A 13623-nucleotide genomic window follows, 5' to 3' on the forward strand; every position below is an offset into this window, starting at 1 on the left:
TGTACCCAGAACTACAAAAAATGTGAAAAATACAAAAATATAGAATTTTTTTCCCCCCAATTTAGAATTTTTATTTTTACTGCTCTGTAAAACACACAAGAGTGCACCAGAAGACAATATCAGTTTCTGACTAAGGAATGCCAGTATTTGTTAATTTGGGATTGTTTGTGACATTTGCAAAATGTATTGGATAGTTTTATGTTATATATGTTTGTAACAACAATGGTTTTAATGTTTGCACTGTGTTCAAAGTATGAATGAAATCGGTGTAGTATGTCCAGTAAACCATAATTCCTAGACGTTCTAAAGCTCACTCTACTCAATATCCATCGACTCAATCCTAATTAGTTTGGGTTGTGTTTGCAGCTCTTTGGTTGTCGTGGCTTCGACTGGACTCTTCAGGGCTCGGGCCTGAAGCAGTAGACGCCATAGAGCTTTTCTTGCTTGTCTGGAAATCCAACAAAGCGTACCGCGGCCTCTGTGGGGCTGCAGTTCCTGCGGGGCCTGGAGATCGGGTAGCGGACGCTGCCGTCGGCCAACCAGCCGGCGTCGCAGCGGTCGTAGCCTTCCAGCTTCCAAGCGGCGAACATGTGACCGACCTTGGCGATCTCTGCGCCGTCATCGAAGCAAGCCTGGATGGCCTCGTCGAAGTTGAGTCTGTCGGGTTGGGTCAGCCAGTAGAAATGGCCTGTGTGGAGAAGACAAATTAGAACATTTGGTCCGGACAAGCTTTAAGTCCCATAAATTCAAGGTTGTGTCGGAAATGTCCTGCTACAAATTGACCCCTCCGTGGATATTGGGCAATCCGCGTCACTGACCAATCAGAGGCCAGAGACCTGCATAGAACCAAAGCCCGTTTTTGCTCCCGCTAGTTTCTCAGACAACATTGCATTGTCCAGTATAGTTTTTGTTAGCGTTTTATCGCGTATTTGGGTTATTTAACAAAAAAATATGGTTAAGAGGTGTAGTCACGACAGGTATCCTGAAAGGCTAGTTGGTGGAGTTCGATTCGTACCCTTTCCAAAACCGAAGACCCAGTACGAAAAATGCCTTCGATGGATCAAACTTTGTGGAAGACAGCATCATCAACTAAATCCATCTAATATCAACCGGAACACATATGTTTGCACGAAGGTATGCCCTATATTTGATTTTCAATACATGTCTCGTATAAATGAATTCGAAGTTCTTCGCTAGCATAACACTGCTTCGTGTGAACGATTGACACACTTTATTCTTTGTTGAGCGATATTTAGCGATGATCGGACTGCACAAACGTGTCACTTTCTTGCTGGCTCGCGGCCGAAGCTTAACCAGACTGTGTTTGCACGAAGATATGCCCTAAATTTGATATTTAATACACGTCACATATAAATGAATGAGACATTCTCCACTAGCATAACACTACTGCGTGTGAACGATTGACACACTTATTCTTTGTTGAGCGATATTTAGCGATGATCGGACTGCACAAACGTGTCGCTTTCTTGCTGGCTCGCGGCCGAAGCTTAACCAGATTGTGTTTGCACGAAGATATGCCCTAAATTAGATTTTTAATACAAGTCTCGTATAAATGAATGAGACGTTCTCCGCTAGCATAACACCGCTACGTGTGAACGATTGACACACGTATTCTTTGTTGAGCGATATTTAGCGATGATCGGACTGTCACTTTCTTGCTGAAAATTATGAAATTATTTAGTATTTTTTTTGCTATGGGAACACATTTATGTGGTATGAAGGTCAAGCCAATGCTTGCTAGCTCTTGAACATGCAATATGATTTTTTTTTTCTTCTTCTTAGTACAAGCACTATGACTTGAATTAATGATTTTTCTCAAAACAGTGAATGTACCAACTAAATACCAACCCTTCAATGCTCTAGCGAAGCAGAACACATCGAAGCGGCTCAGGTACTTGTCACGTCTGCCGTAGGTTCTGACGCCAGGACTGCTGTTGGCACCGCCGCAGGGTCCTCTAGGGTTTGTTATGGGATACTGCACGGTGCCGTCATCCAGCCAGCCGGCGTTGCACCAGTCCAGGCCGTCCTTCCAGGCTTCAAACAGGTGGTCAAAGGTGGCGACCACTGCATCCTGCTCCAAACAAGCCTGCACGGCGTCGTCAAAGTTCAAGTTGTAGCGCCCAAGAGGTGGAGAGTAAGGAAACACCACACCTGAGTCAGAGGAAATCGGTCAGCGGGTTCCATGTATAAAACTTGAATGAAGAAATATTCTTACAACAGCCAATTCATGTTGCCATGAATATGTTGAAATAAAAGCAGGTTGTACAGTATTTTGATGTAGTAGTACAGGTTACAGCGACACTGATGGTGCAGTACTAGAGTTGCATCGCCCTCAGTTCGCACTCAGTAATTGTGTGAAAGTCAGTGATTGTTCTGTTGATGTGTTTATGTGCCTTCCGATGGATCGATCGCTCACCCGTCCGGGGTGTGGTCTGCATTTTGTGTAAAGCCAGGCGGGAAATGCTGAACAAGATCAGCGGTATACAAAATGGATTGATGGTTGGGTGGACTTTAAATTTTTAATTGACAGCAAGCTCTTTGACAGTTTTTTTAAAAATTGTATATAACTTCGTAGGGGGCACGGTGGCTCAGCTGGTAAAGCCTCACAGTTCAATCTCGGACCAACCTGTGTGGAGTTTGCATGTTCTCCCCGTGCCTGCGTGGGTTTCATCCAGGCACTCCGGTTTCCTCCCACATTCCAAAAACATGCAACATTAATTGGAGAGTCTAAATTGCCCCTAGGTGTGATTGTGAGTGCGGCTGTTTGTCTCAATGTGCCCTGCGATTGGCTGGCGACCAGTTCAGGGTGTAACCCGCCTCCTGCCCGTAGACAGCTGGGATAGGCTCCAGCACTCCCCAGGACCCTCGTGAGGATAAGTGGTGAAGAAAATGGATGGATGGATGGATTGAACTACCTTTTCATGCAGAACAATTTTAACACGTTAAGTGCTTTGAACAGCAGGCTTATTAAATAGCGAATCAGAAGCTTTGCACGGGTATTCAAAAAGATGGAAATGAGTTTCAGTTTACTGATGAACACAATTACAAAATAGATCTATTTTGAATACAAAGAGTATTTTTTCCCTTTTACTGCCAGAGAAAAACAGACGAGAACATGTTATGTAGTAATGTAACACAATCTATTTTCGATACGGCCAAAAAATGATTCTTTACCATCAGTGAGGCCACTTTGCACCTCCAAGCCAATCTCTTGCATGGTATCGACCATCCCGTTGATGATCTCACAACGGTACGTTCCACTGTCATCCAAGGAAACGTCGGTTATCACCAAGGAAGCGTCATCACTATCCAGTTCCCGCAAGAAGACGCGACCCTCGAAGCTCCCGTAGGTTTTCTTGTGGAAGCCCATGGAAAGCAGCACATCCTCATTCAGAGCCTCATCGTCTGCTACCTTGGTCCATTTGACCCGGATGCCGACGCTAAAGTAACTGCGGCCTTCTTGTGGGAGGTGGCACGGCAAAGTGACATTGTCTCCGAGGTCGCCAATCACCTTAACTAGAAAGAAGCACAGGGTGGTTAAAAGTTGTTTGAAATGCTTAGTTTGTCAATAAATGCATGAGCCGTACTATGCAAAACAGTTTAAGTGACTAAAGCCTTAGAAAATTCAGCTATAAACAGGCCTGATGACCAAGTAAGTAAATAAGTAAGCAAAATAAATACCCATTTTCTGTGCTACAAGTAGCGCACCCTGAAAATGTTAGCTAATTTATTCTTATTGAGTTACCTCTGTAATCATCCTTTTTAGACCTCACAGGGCTCGGATAAGCAGCCAAGCCACTGTGCCCCCCTCGAGGCAATAATAAACCCCAGATGGACAGATGTACACAAACCCTTGACCCTCATCTCCACAGGTATAACCCTTAAACCGGCCTAGTAATGGGAGTCAGGACCCGCAGCAAACGGACTGAAACAGTGAGTCTTAGATTTCTGACAGACAGGTTGCGCAGGGAAATTTCAAGCTGGAGAACTGGATCTTACGCATCATGTTTCCTCTACTGGGAACACGGGGAATACCTGGCGCCTCCGGTATGCTTGAATCCATTCATACATAAACTGCACATTAACACTTAAAAGACTGAGACTGGAAAGTCATACAAAGGAGTACAGTGCTTCATTCAAAGCACACAGTAGGCAGATCTCGACGTTTTCCTTCATAGGATTTACAGAGAATAATTGCAGCCACCAGTATTGCTTGAACCCATTAAAGATAATATGCCCGACGTGACATTAACATATCAACGACTGACACCGGAAATCCATCCAAAGGAGTCCAACATTTTATTCTAACCGCTCAGGGGACATATCTGGACTTTGTTCAGAAGCAGTCACATTGTTAATATTGAGCTGTCGTGCAAATTCAATGCAATACTGCGCAAAACTGAGCCAAGTATTTATTAGAGCTAAAGAAAACATAATTTTGTGTTCAAAATTACAAGCTACTTTTTGGTTGTTTTTTTTTTTTTTTTTTTTTTTTGTCCGTGTTGCTTGGAATGACTCAAGCTCTCCCAGGCCTCATAAACACCCGTTTTACAAGGTCTGCTTCAAACCTGTCAGACTCAGATTGACAAAAAATTCCTGGCAAAGATGACCTTGACGTCAAGATTGACTCTCCAGATGTGTTGTCGTCATGCACATATTTAGGCCTGGAATTTTGCACATCTAATTTTCTTTGATGAACTATTCATTCAACTTCTCAATTAAATTCAGTGTGTTTCCCTAATTTGGAAAAAAATGAGCACTCTGTCAGTGTAAAAAAAAAAAAAAATCTGCTGCAGCAAGAATTTAAGTAATTACTGTATGCTCAAAATACACTCATTGTTTTCATACTGGTGTACAATATTTTGGACTACTTAAAATGCTAAACCATGTAAAATGTAGTAATATGAACTAATAGTCTCGTACTTTCATATGATTCATGGCAAGTAGTGTAGATTTGCCACACTATTGCACATGTTACTAAATAATGGTTCTATAGTACTTGAATGTCCAAATAATTCTACTTAAAGTCTGACGACAACACTGGTAGGAGGAGCAATTAGGAGTTGATTAAACATCACAATATAGAAACATAAATGGTCAACATTTCTTATTCTGAATACACAGTAGCACAAGACTCAAAGACTTCAAGACTGCTGAATTAGGGTCAATGCCAAAGTAGTACCAATTGTAACATCCCTCATACTGGACATGTGACAAAAGATGGGTTAGAATTTGTGTGTAGTTGGGATTTTTGTTGTTTTTGGGCCCCCCATGACTACACCCCTTAACCCCAAGTAACGCCTTTGTTAGCCTCTTATGCAAACGATTTTCAAACAGCAATAACTTTCTCCATGACATCTTGGAAAAACACACCTGTGGATGAAAATATGTCATGTTTGAATGAGGGAAGAGAAAGTTCTAGAGCTGGAGCAAAAACCTTCTGCAGTTTTACAGTACACCACTCATATTAGAAAGTGATGGGAACCATATGCTTCTTTGTTATACAGTACCATACTTTTGTGTATCATTATTGCATTAGTACAAATCTGCAAATTGATATGAACTTTGAGAGTCTTCTGAAGCGTGTGAAAATTTTAAAAAGTTCGACTGCTACATCCATTAATTTTCTGTGCACACATTCTGAATTCTCTTTGATCATGGCCAAGACTTCTCATAATAATTGTCTAGGTCAAGTTATGAACCGCAGATCATTTGAAAATGAATTAAGAACATTGATAAATAGATGGTTATTCTATAATAGGTCAGGGGAAAAGGGAAAGATACTAGAAAAACAAACACGTTTAAAATATAGCAAGTGATGTGAACAATGGAGGATTTAGCATGTTCATAAATGGGCCACACCCATTCTCCAAGATGATGCTAGCTCGGGCATACACTGCATGCCGAAACCTATTTATCAATTGCAGTACTGTACTCGCTTTGTTGTTCATTGAACTGAATAATGAGGCAAAATATAGAAAGCGGGTGCGTACTGTACAGTATGAGCACAGCACCCTGTCATGTTAGATTTAACGCAGTAAACGCAGCTACATCACTGTCTGATCTTGTAACCTGAATGCGATTTTGGGCCCTGCTTTGGAAAGAGGCCATTTCCACGGCAGCCCCTTTGCCAACGCAGCCCCAGCAACCAATGAGCAACAGACGCACTTAACAGACAATTACCTCACAGTCATTTGGTGGCCATTCAATATAAGGCTCTATGCGTTTACGCTGTGGGTCGTTAATCTTAACTCAGCTCCTGTCAGGATACCCGTTGCCTTGGCAGATTGCCAACGTGGTTCTAATGCAGGAGTGAATCCCTAAAAGTAGGACAGGCAACACCTTGGGAGCACACAGACAATAAACTCTTCACAGGCCTTATAAAACGCTGCTATGTACTGTAGCATGCACGCTGGAGGCTCTGCATTAGTGGTAAAGAGGAATGTATCACATGACGGGGGAGTTTTTCTTTGTAATATGCCATATTGTAATACAAAGCAGTGATTAAATTGCCTCGTTAATATATTTTAAAAAATCCTTACTGTCCAATTTGCGAATGGCTTTCATTGGACTATTATATTGGAAGAAGGGCCAATACGAGTGCATGACTTGGCTAGGAAAATAAAGTAGGTGATTTCTGTTGAGCTACATTGGTTGTTCAAGCCAAGTAATATTTGCCCCCCAAAGACTCCAATGTGGTCTCAAGCTGTGCAAATCCTTCCACATAGTGAGGTCACGATTTAAATACGCACATGCACACACTTCACTGGTCATTGTGAGAACAATTCCAACATTTCAATAAAAAAGCTTCCCCACTTCCCAGTGTTGACACTCCAACTCTGAATAAAGCAATCCGGGCTTGCTTTCCAGCCTGTGAGATCTGCTGAAATTGCATTAAATACAAATCAGCTGGTCTGGGATTTTTAAAGTGTGATATGGAGGCTCCATCTAGTGGCATGCTAAATAGACACAGCCCAAGGACAGTTCAGTTATGTTTGACTTTTAAGTTTGCATTTAATTTTCAAGAATTTATTGTTTTTAAACATCAGGTACAGTTTTCATATATGATATGATTTTGGTATCCCACATCATTTATATTTACCTAAGTGGTAATGTTGCAACCGTAAATAATATAACAGCGGCCATGAATTAGTTAAATACACTTTACAGGAATAAAACCTCCGTCTCATTTTTCTAACGAACTAAAAGGAGACTGTCTTAGAAGTACCAGAAGCCCACCAGACTTAAAGGCCCCGGGTCAGACAGTTCGACAGGGCCAAATCGGAACACGGTTCTGTATGACTTTGGGAGTGCTGGCAGCACGGGTGATTTATTCCCCGCTCACGCCACGATTTGGTGGTCTGTTGGCAGACAGTCAATGAGCCGATGTTTGTGTGTTACTACCCCAGAAGCCTCTGCTCCAATGACCCTCAAGCTGTGTGCTCATTACATGGGTCATATAGCAATGATTGAAATGAAGAAAGCTGTCATTTTTATTATGTTAAACATGAGAATCTTACCTGAATATGACCCGGGAGTGCCGGTCAGCTGACTGTGGACAATGCCAGCCAGGCTCAAGGACAACAAAGTGATGCACAGCAGACTCGTCATCTTGTCCTTTTTCACACGAAAGGCGGTCATCAGTGGTAATAAGAATCAAAGTGCTAAAAACAAGATTGTTAATAATGTTTTCAGCTATTCTCCCCCAAAATATATTTTTATTTGTTTTACCTGAACCTCTTTCTTTCAGTGCAGCAGACACCTTTGATGCTACGGGAAAGTTTGGGCTCCTCCGAGGTCCAAACAAGTGGCTTTTATTGAAGCCTTGTATGGTCCAGACCACTCCCCTTACCATCATCACGCATGGCTCTATTGGGGCTCCTCTTTGGCACATTCTCTGGAACCCCCTCCTCCATTTTGGCTGAATGGGAGACTTGCCTTGGTTTGTTCTCCAGGGCCAGCACGTACACAATCTATGTTATTGTGTGGGCTAGTCGGATTCATGGAATTACTCTAGTTCGGCTAGAAAATGCTACAGGACTGAATAGTAAACTTGAGAATGATTTAAAGGTGATTGAATGAAAAATTAACTAAAATGGATTACAACAATTATTGTCAGTGTGGCGTGTGTACAAATACATGTACAGTTTCAGTTGGATTTAGCTTTTCACGTATGCCCGCACTCTTAAGTATAAAGTATAAAACATCTGAGGATCACTGCAGTAGCAAATAACTCATGTACTGAACAGTCAAATACAGTCAGAGATAATCTAAAATAAAAAAACAACTAATGTTTATCTTTGATACAAGGGGACAAGGAGGTAATAAATTAATCAGCAGAATTATCAACTATTTGTCAGTAGAAACGACAAACAGTGCCTTAAGATACAAGTTAAATTATTTTGTAACTCAAAACACTTGCTATTTCAAATCATCTCTCCCCATCAAAACTGACAGAAGTACAATTACTCTGGTCCAGTCTCCCACCCAAAAACAAAAACTTAAAACAGATGTTTTTAATATTAGGCGGTCTGTAACGTTGTACATTATGGACATAAAATAGTGACATTAACCTAATAGAATGTTGAGAATTTTAACTTTTGTCACCTTCATCCATCCTTCCATTTTCTAAGACGCTTATCCTCACAAGGGTCGCAGTACCAGAGCCTATCCCAGCTGTCACCGGGGAGGAGGGGGGGCACACCCTGAACTGTTTGCCAGCCTATCGCAGAGCACATAGAGACGAACAACAATTGCACCTAAAGGCTAATTATTTTTTCCCCTGAAAGGATTGCGACTGTTGCATTAACAAATGTAATGATCTGTCTTGTGTTTCCATAATTGTTGCTTTATCATTTATAACACTGCAACAAAGATGCTACTGTATTTGCTCACCCATCTATGGCATTTAACATTATATATCAACATGTAGCTAAACAGACTCTATTAAACATTATGTGATTATTAAAAACATGCAACATGAAATCATCTTTCTATGTTTAGTGTGAGAGGAAATAGCTAAGTGGGGATTGCATTAAGCAGTTTGAAGGCTCTTTTTGGAAGTATTGGTCCCTATCTCCCAAAACATCTGCTTGTTGTGAAGTCAGTTGAATTAAAAGCCACCGTAAACTGCATGTATTGGAAATGATATATTGCAATTCTTAGTAAAAAAAAAAAAAAAAACTGCTTGTATCTCCAAAATCATAAAAATCTCAAGTCACTTGTATTTCAAGGCTAGACAGTACGGGAATTGCGCAGCATGTTCTCATCAATACCTTTAAGATTGTATAAGTGGTCAGTAATTTGCAGAAAACCTGAACAAAAAGAATGTTGTGATATTACATATTCAAAGTAAATTTCTCAATGTGCTCAATGTTTAAGGAGATGTGACATGTATCCGTGAGTGACGCATTTTTCCCCGCCACCCAGTTTGTACTTGAAAAATGGCAAATGAGGTAGCGGAGCGACACGGTGCAGATGCTGCTCTCGACAAGCCTGCAGCCCAAATGACCGTAAAAGTCATTTGTTACAGCCTACTTGAGTCATTGCAGCTGTGATAAACGCAACCGTTTTCGATCGCCATCTCTCGCTTCCCCGTATCCATTTCAGTCTTTCAAAACCCCGCCGAGATGACAGCGTGTGAGCCTTCATTGTATGTTGTGCAGTTCCAACATGCTGAACTCTCGGATCCTGCCTTATTCTCTGTGGATCAAAGAGAAAGTTTCAAAATACGAGCAAACTAAATAAATACATGCAGAGAAATTACACATTTAGATGGTCTGGGTGTAAACTTTGCTGCTACCTCTTGTACATGGTGGGCGCTTGAATCACTTATTGTAACACTTTATTTTGGGGACATTCACCGCTAAACTAGTTCTACCTTGCATCAGTTATTACAACATAAATTCATATTGTATAAAGATGACTTTGTAAAGAACAAGAACAGTGTCATTTTCACACGGACGTGCAGAATTGAAACACTGTCAAATACATGCCAAGGTACTACTTACTTGTATTTCTGATGGTACTGTAAAAAGTGTTGCCACTTACTTTGAAATAAAACCAGGTATCTCATTCTTCCTTCTTCTCTTTTGTTGTTTAGAAGGTCTCACGCCAGTTGCTGCATTCAACATCCCTTTCTACTATTTTGAAGTAAAGCAGTGTCCCAAAAAGAGGGTTTGTGAGATGGAACAACAATTCATGGATTTTTATGGCATGGAACGTTCTAACATTTATTCATTCACTGGACATGGCTTGTGTTGTAGTCTCAGCAGACTTTGGGTGAGTCTCAGGGTACACACTGTACACCAGGAACTGGTTGCTAGCCAATTGCTGGCAACATTTAGACAAACAACCATTAACACTCCCATTCACATTTATGGCCCATTTGGAGCCTTCAATTAACCGACCACGCATACTTTTGAAAAGTGGGAGGAAGCCGGAGGACCTGCAGAGCACTGCACAGGAAGGCCAGAGCTTGGATTTGAACTCAAAATGTCAGAATTGTGAGGCGATTACCACTTTCCACCACAGTTATACAGTGAGCTGAGTTAAAGAAAAGATAAGAATAAAGAATCAGAAAATCATGAAAATAATCTGCATCTTTGTTGAAACTGCAGGGTTTAAGGTTTGGGGTAAAGAAAAACTATCAAGATTTTTTTAGTCCGTCAGCATATTTTGCAGGAGAGAATATATTAGACAGCGTTGATGTATGGTGGATGTGGACAATTTGGAGGTCCACCCAAAGTTTTTTTCCACAGGTCCTCTGCACCAGAGTCAATTCTCAAAGCCGTGAGTGCATTCACAGCTGGCTCTCAGCTTCAGACTCATCGTTGGCTTGTAAAGTTCCTGCTAACATCAAACAGCTCCCTTGGTCCTGGGCTTAAGAGCACCAGGGGACAGGGACAACCAATTCCTGTGGTAGGTAGTTACATCAAGTTTCCCATCGAGTTTCAATAGGGAAAGTGGAAGCAAAATTTGTAACAGCCAGCGAAAAGCATGTTTTTCATTGACATCTGCTTTTCCGAAGTCGACTAGAGCAGTGATTCCCAAACAGTGTGCCGCGAGCGCTCTTCAGGTGTGGCGTGGGAAGTTAGCCCATTTTATGTAATTGCTAAAAAAACCCCATTTATTTCCAAGAAATAATGCATCTTTATTCATCTATTTATGTCAGTGAGGCACAATGACAGACAGAACAAAAAAAATCCTCTTCTATTAGATGGCAGGAAGTACATACAGTAATCAATCGATCCATTTTTGGTGACGTTTACTTTTGTTGGTGTGCCGTGGGATTTTTCAATTGTAAAATATGTGCCTTAGCTCTATAAAGGTTGGAAATCGCTGAACTAGAGGATGGTGCCTTGTTTGCCAAGGTGAAGCAACTATGTGACAAAATAGCAGCTGAAAGGGTGTGAGCGGAATAAGAAAATACAGTAAACGTCCTGAGTAGATCCAAACTTGAACAGGTCAGCGTTGTCTTCACACAGCTGGTCTGCATTTTGGTACGTGGTGTAAGAACTGGGAGGAGCAGAATACATGGATTTTATCAGGGTTCTCGAGATGACTCATGACTTGTCAGTGGCCTGATTTGGGTTTCTTAGGTCGTTCTTAGTAATTCTTCTGCAATACTGAAATATTGGGTATGGTGGACGAATAGAACAACAGCAACAAAGGAGATTCAGACCATGAACCCTTGATTGTGAGTCCGGTGTCCTTAACGTTAGACAACAATGCTAAAGTTATTCTGGTTTATCGAAATTCGGTCCAGACATTCCATTGTCACTATCAAATGAGATAGAGTGTACAAAATGAGATAACTACGCCCATGCCCAGATTTCAATCTGAATAAAATTGGTTTTTAATTGGGTTGTAATAATTTTATTCACATTACAAATCGATTCCCTGCTCTTTGTCAAACAGTTATTTTAACGCCCTGTGAAAGGCTGGCAACTGATTTAAGGTGTGCCCCACCTCCTGTCTGATGACAGCTGGGATAGGCTCCACCACTCCCCGTGACCCTTGTTCGGATAAGCGGCTAAGAAAATGGATGGATGTCAGAAGCAGACATATAGTCCTGCTCCTTTGTCTCCCTGTCTGCTAGTTCGCTTATCTTCAAGCTGCCAAGTTCTCATCCATGGGCGTGTAAGCTGCAGCTGCAGAAGTATGTGTGAGAATCTCCGAAACAATTACACACGTGTAATCAGCCTGTGATATCTAATCGTGTCATTAATTGTGTTTTATTCAATGTTGGATGGCAGTTGTCTGGCAAGGAGATTTACTATCAGCTGTTTTCCTTGCAGAATCAAGCCAAAAGAATGTCCTGGGATTTGGTTCACATATTTTATAATAACTCTTATAAATCTTGAGATCGTTGACAACATCGGTATATATTTTTTTAAGGATTTATGGTAGACGTTTAATCTTAACTGTTCGTAAAAATCCTATGCAGTAGACAGATTAAGGAGTAGATGACTAACACGGAACAAAAAAAAAAGATGACTAATAAACCACGACTCAGAACACCACCAGTAAGTCTGAGTCATGCTAAAATGCCAAAAAAAAGCTCTACTATAGTCTAAAAGCATATTGATGTTTAACTAGAGGTTGATTCATTTGACCTGCAATGGAGGTGAGCTAATGGAGTCTGGGGAGCCGTAAAAGTGAGTCATGCATGGAGATTGCCACGGAGCATATGCATTTTGTTACTGTTACTGTAATACGCCACAAACAGCTGTTTTTCTCTGCATGAACGATATATGTGGGAATTTCTGATTGAGCTGAGTAGCAATTTCCTGTGTGAGAGTGGGCGTGGTAGTAGTTTGGCAAGAAATGCATCGCTGTGTTGATTAGAAACATGTTTGGTTCTCATGGTAACCATAACTTTAATTGGAAAACACCTTTAGCCTCCAGTTTCACACTGAGCACATTTTTTTGTGCAGCATGCCGTGTTGGTAAGGAATCTGTGTCATAGGGTGAGACGTCACGATTAATCTTTGCACACTGCAAATGTGTCCAACTGGCCCGCGTCAACCGTCTGGATGTTCGAGTCCCCGGCAATTACAATCTTTCAGGACGTGTTGTGGGAAGCCGACATCAACTCCATGCTCAAAGTAAGTAGCAAGTGATTTAAAATCTCAAGTTTCCTTATTGTAAACTAATGAGGCTTAAAGGACAATTCACAAGAATTATGAACTAGCATCAGACAAACAGTAATGTTTATATTGCTTCTTTAGACAATGATTTTTTTAATAAAAAAAAAATCACTCCTTTGACTATGGGTCGAACTTTCCAAACTGAAAACTACATCTTATGAAACCCATTTCATTAAAGAAATACGTATCTGAAAATGGAGCCTGTGAGTATTGCCTTTTGTGTGCTTGCATCCATTCGAACGGAACTTCTCCAGGTTCTACAGTTACATTACATCCATAATTGAAATTATTAACACAAATATATGCAAAACCAAAACAAAAGACCAAGAAGGCCAACAATTGCCAACTCTTTGAATTAGATGGGTGCCAATTGTATGTGACATATTTATCATATACAGTGAGTCTAAGATAATTAATTATTGTGCGCATAAGTGTTTTTTGCACTACAGTC

General features: G+C 41.0%; 1 protein-coding gene across 1 annotated transcript; it reads right to left on the reverse strand.

Annotated features, from left to right (window-relative positions):
- LOC133499893 (hyaluronan and proteoglycan link protein 1-like) lies at positions 1-7645 on the reverse strand. Its single transcript, XM_061818305.1, has 4 exons — positions 7542-7645; positions 3196-3537; positions 1870-2172; positions 1-688 (listed from the first exon to the last, which is right to left on the reverse strand). The coding sequence occupies exons 1-4, from the start codon at positions 7630-7632 to the stop codon at positions 399-401; spliced, it is 1026 nt and encodes a 341-aa protein (XP_061674289.1). The 5' UTR covers positions 7633-7645; the 3' UTR covers positions 1-398.
- Between the last annotated feature and the right edge of the window lie 5978 nt (positions 7646-13623).

The sequence above is a fragment of the Syngnathoides biaculeatus genome, chromosome 4, assembly GCF_019802595.1.
Source record: "Syngnathoides biaculeatus isolate LvHL_M chromosome 4, ASM1980259v1, whole genome shotgun sequence".
NCBI classification, from domain to species: Eukaryota; Metazoa; Chordata; class Actinopteri; order Syngnathiformes; family Syngnathidae; genus Syngnathoides; species Syngnathoides biaculeatus.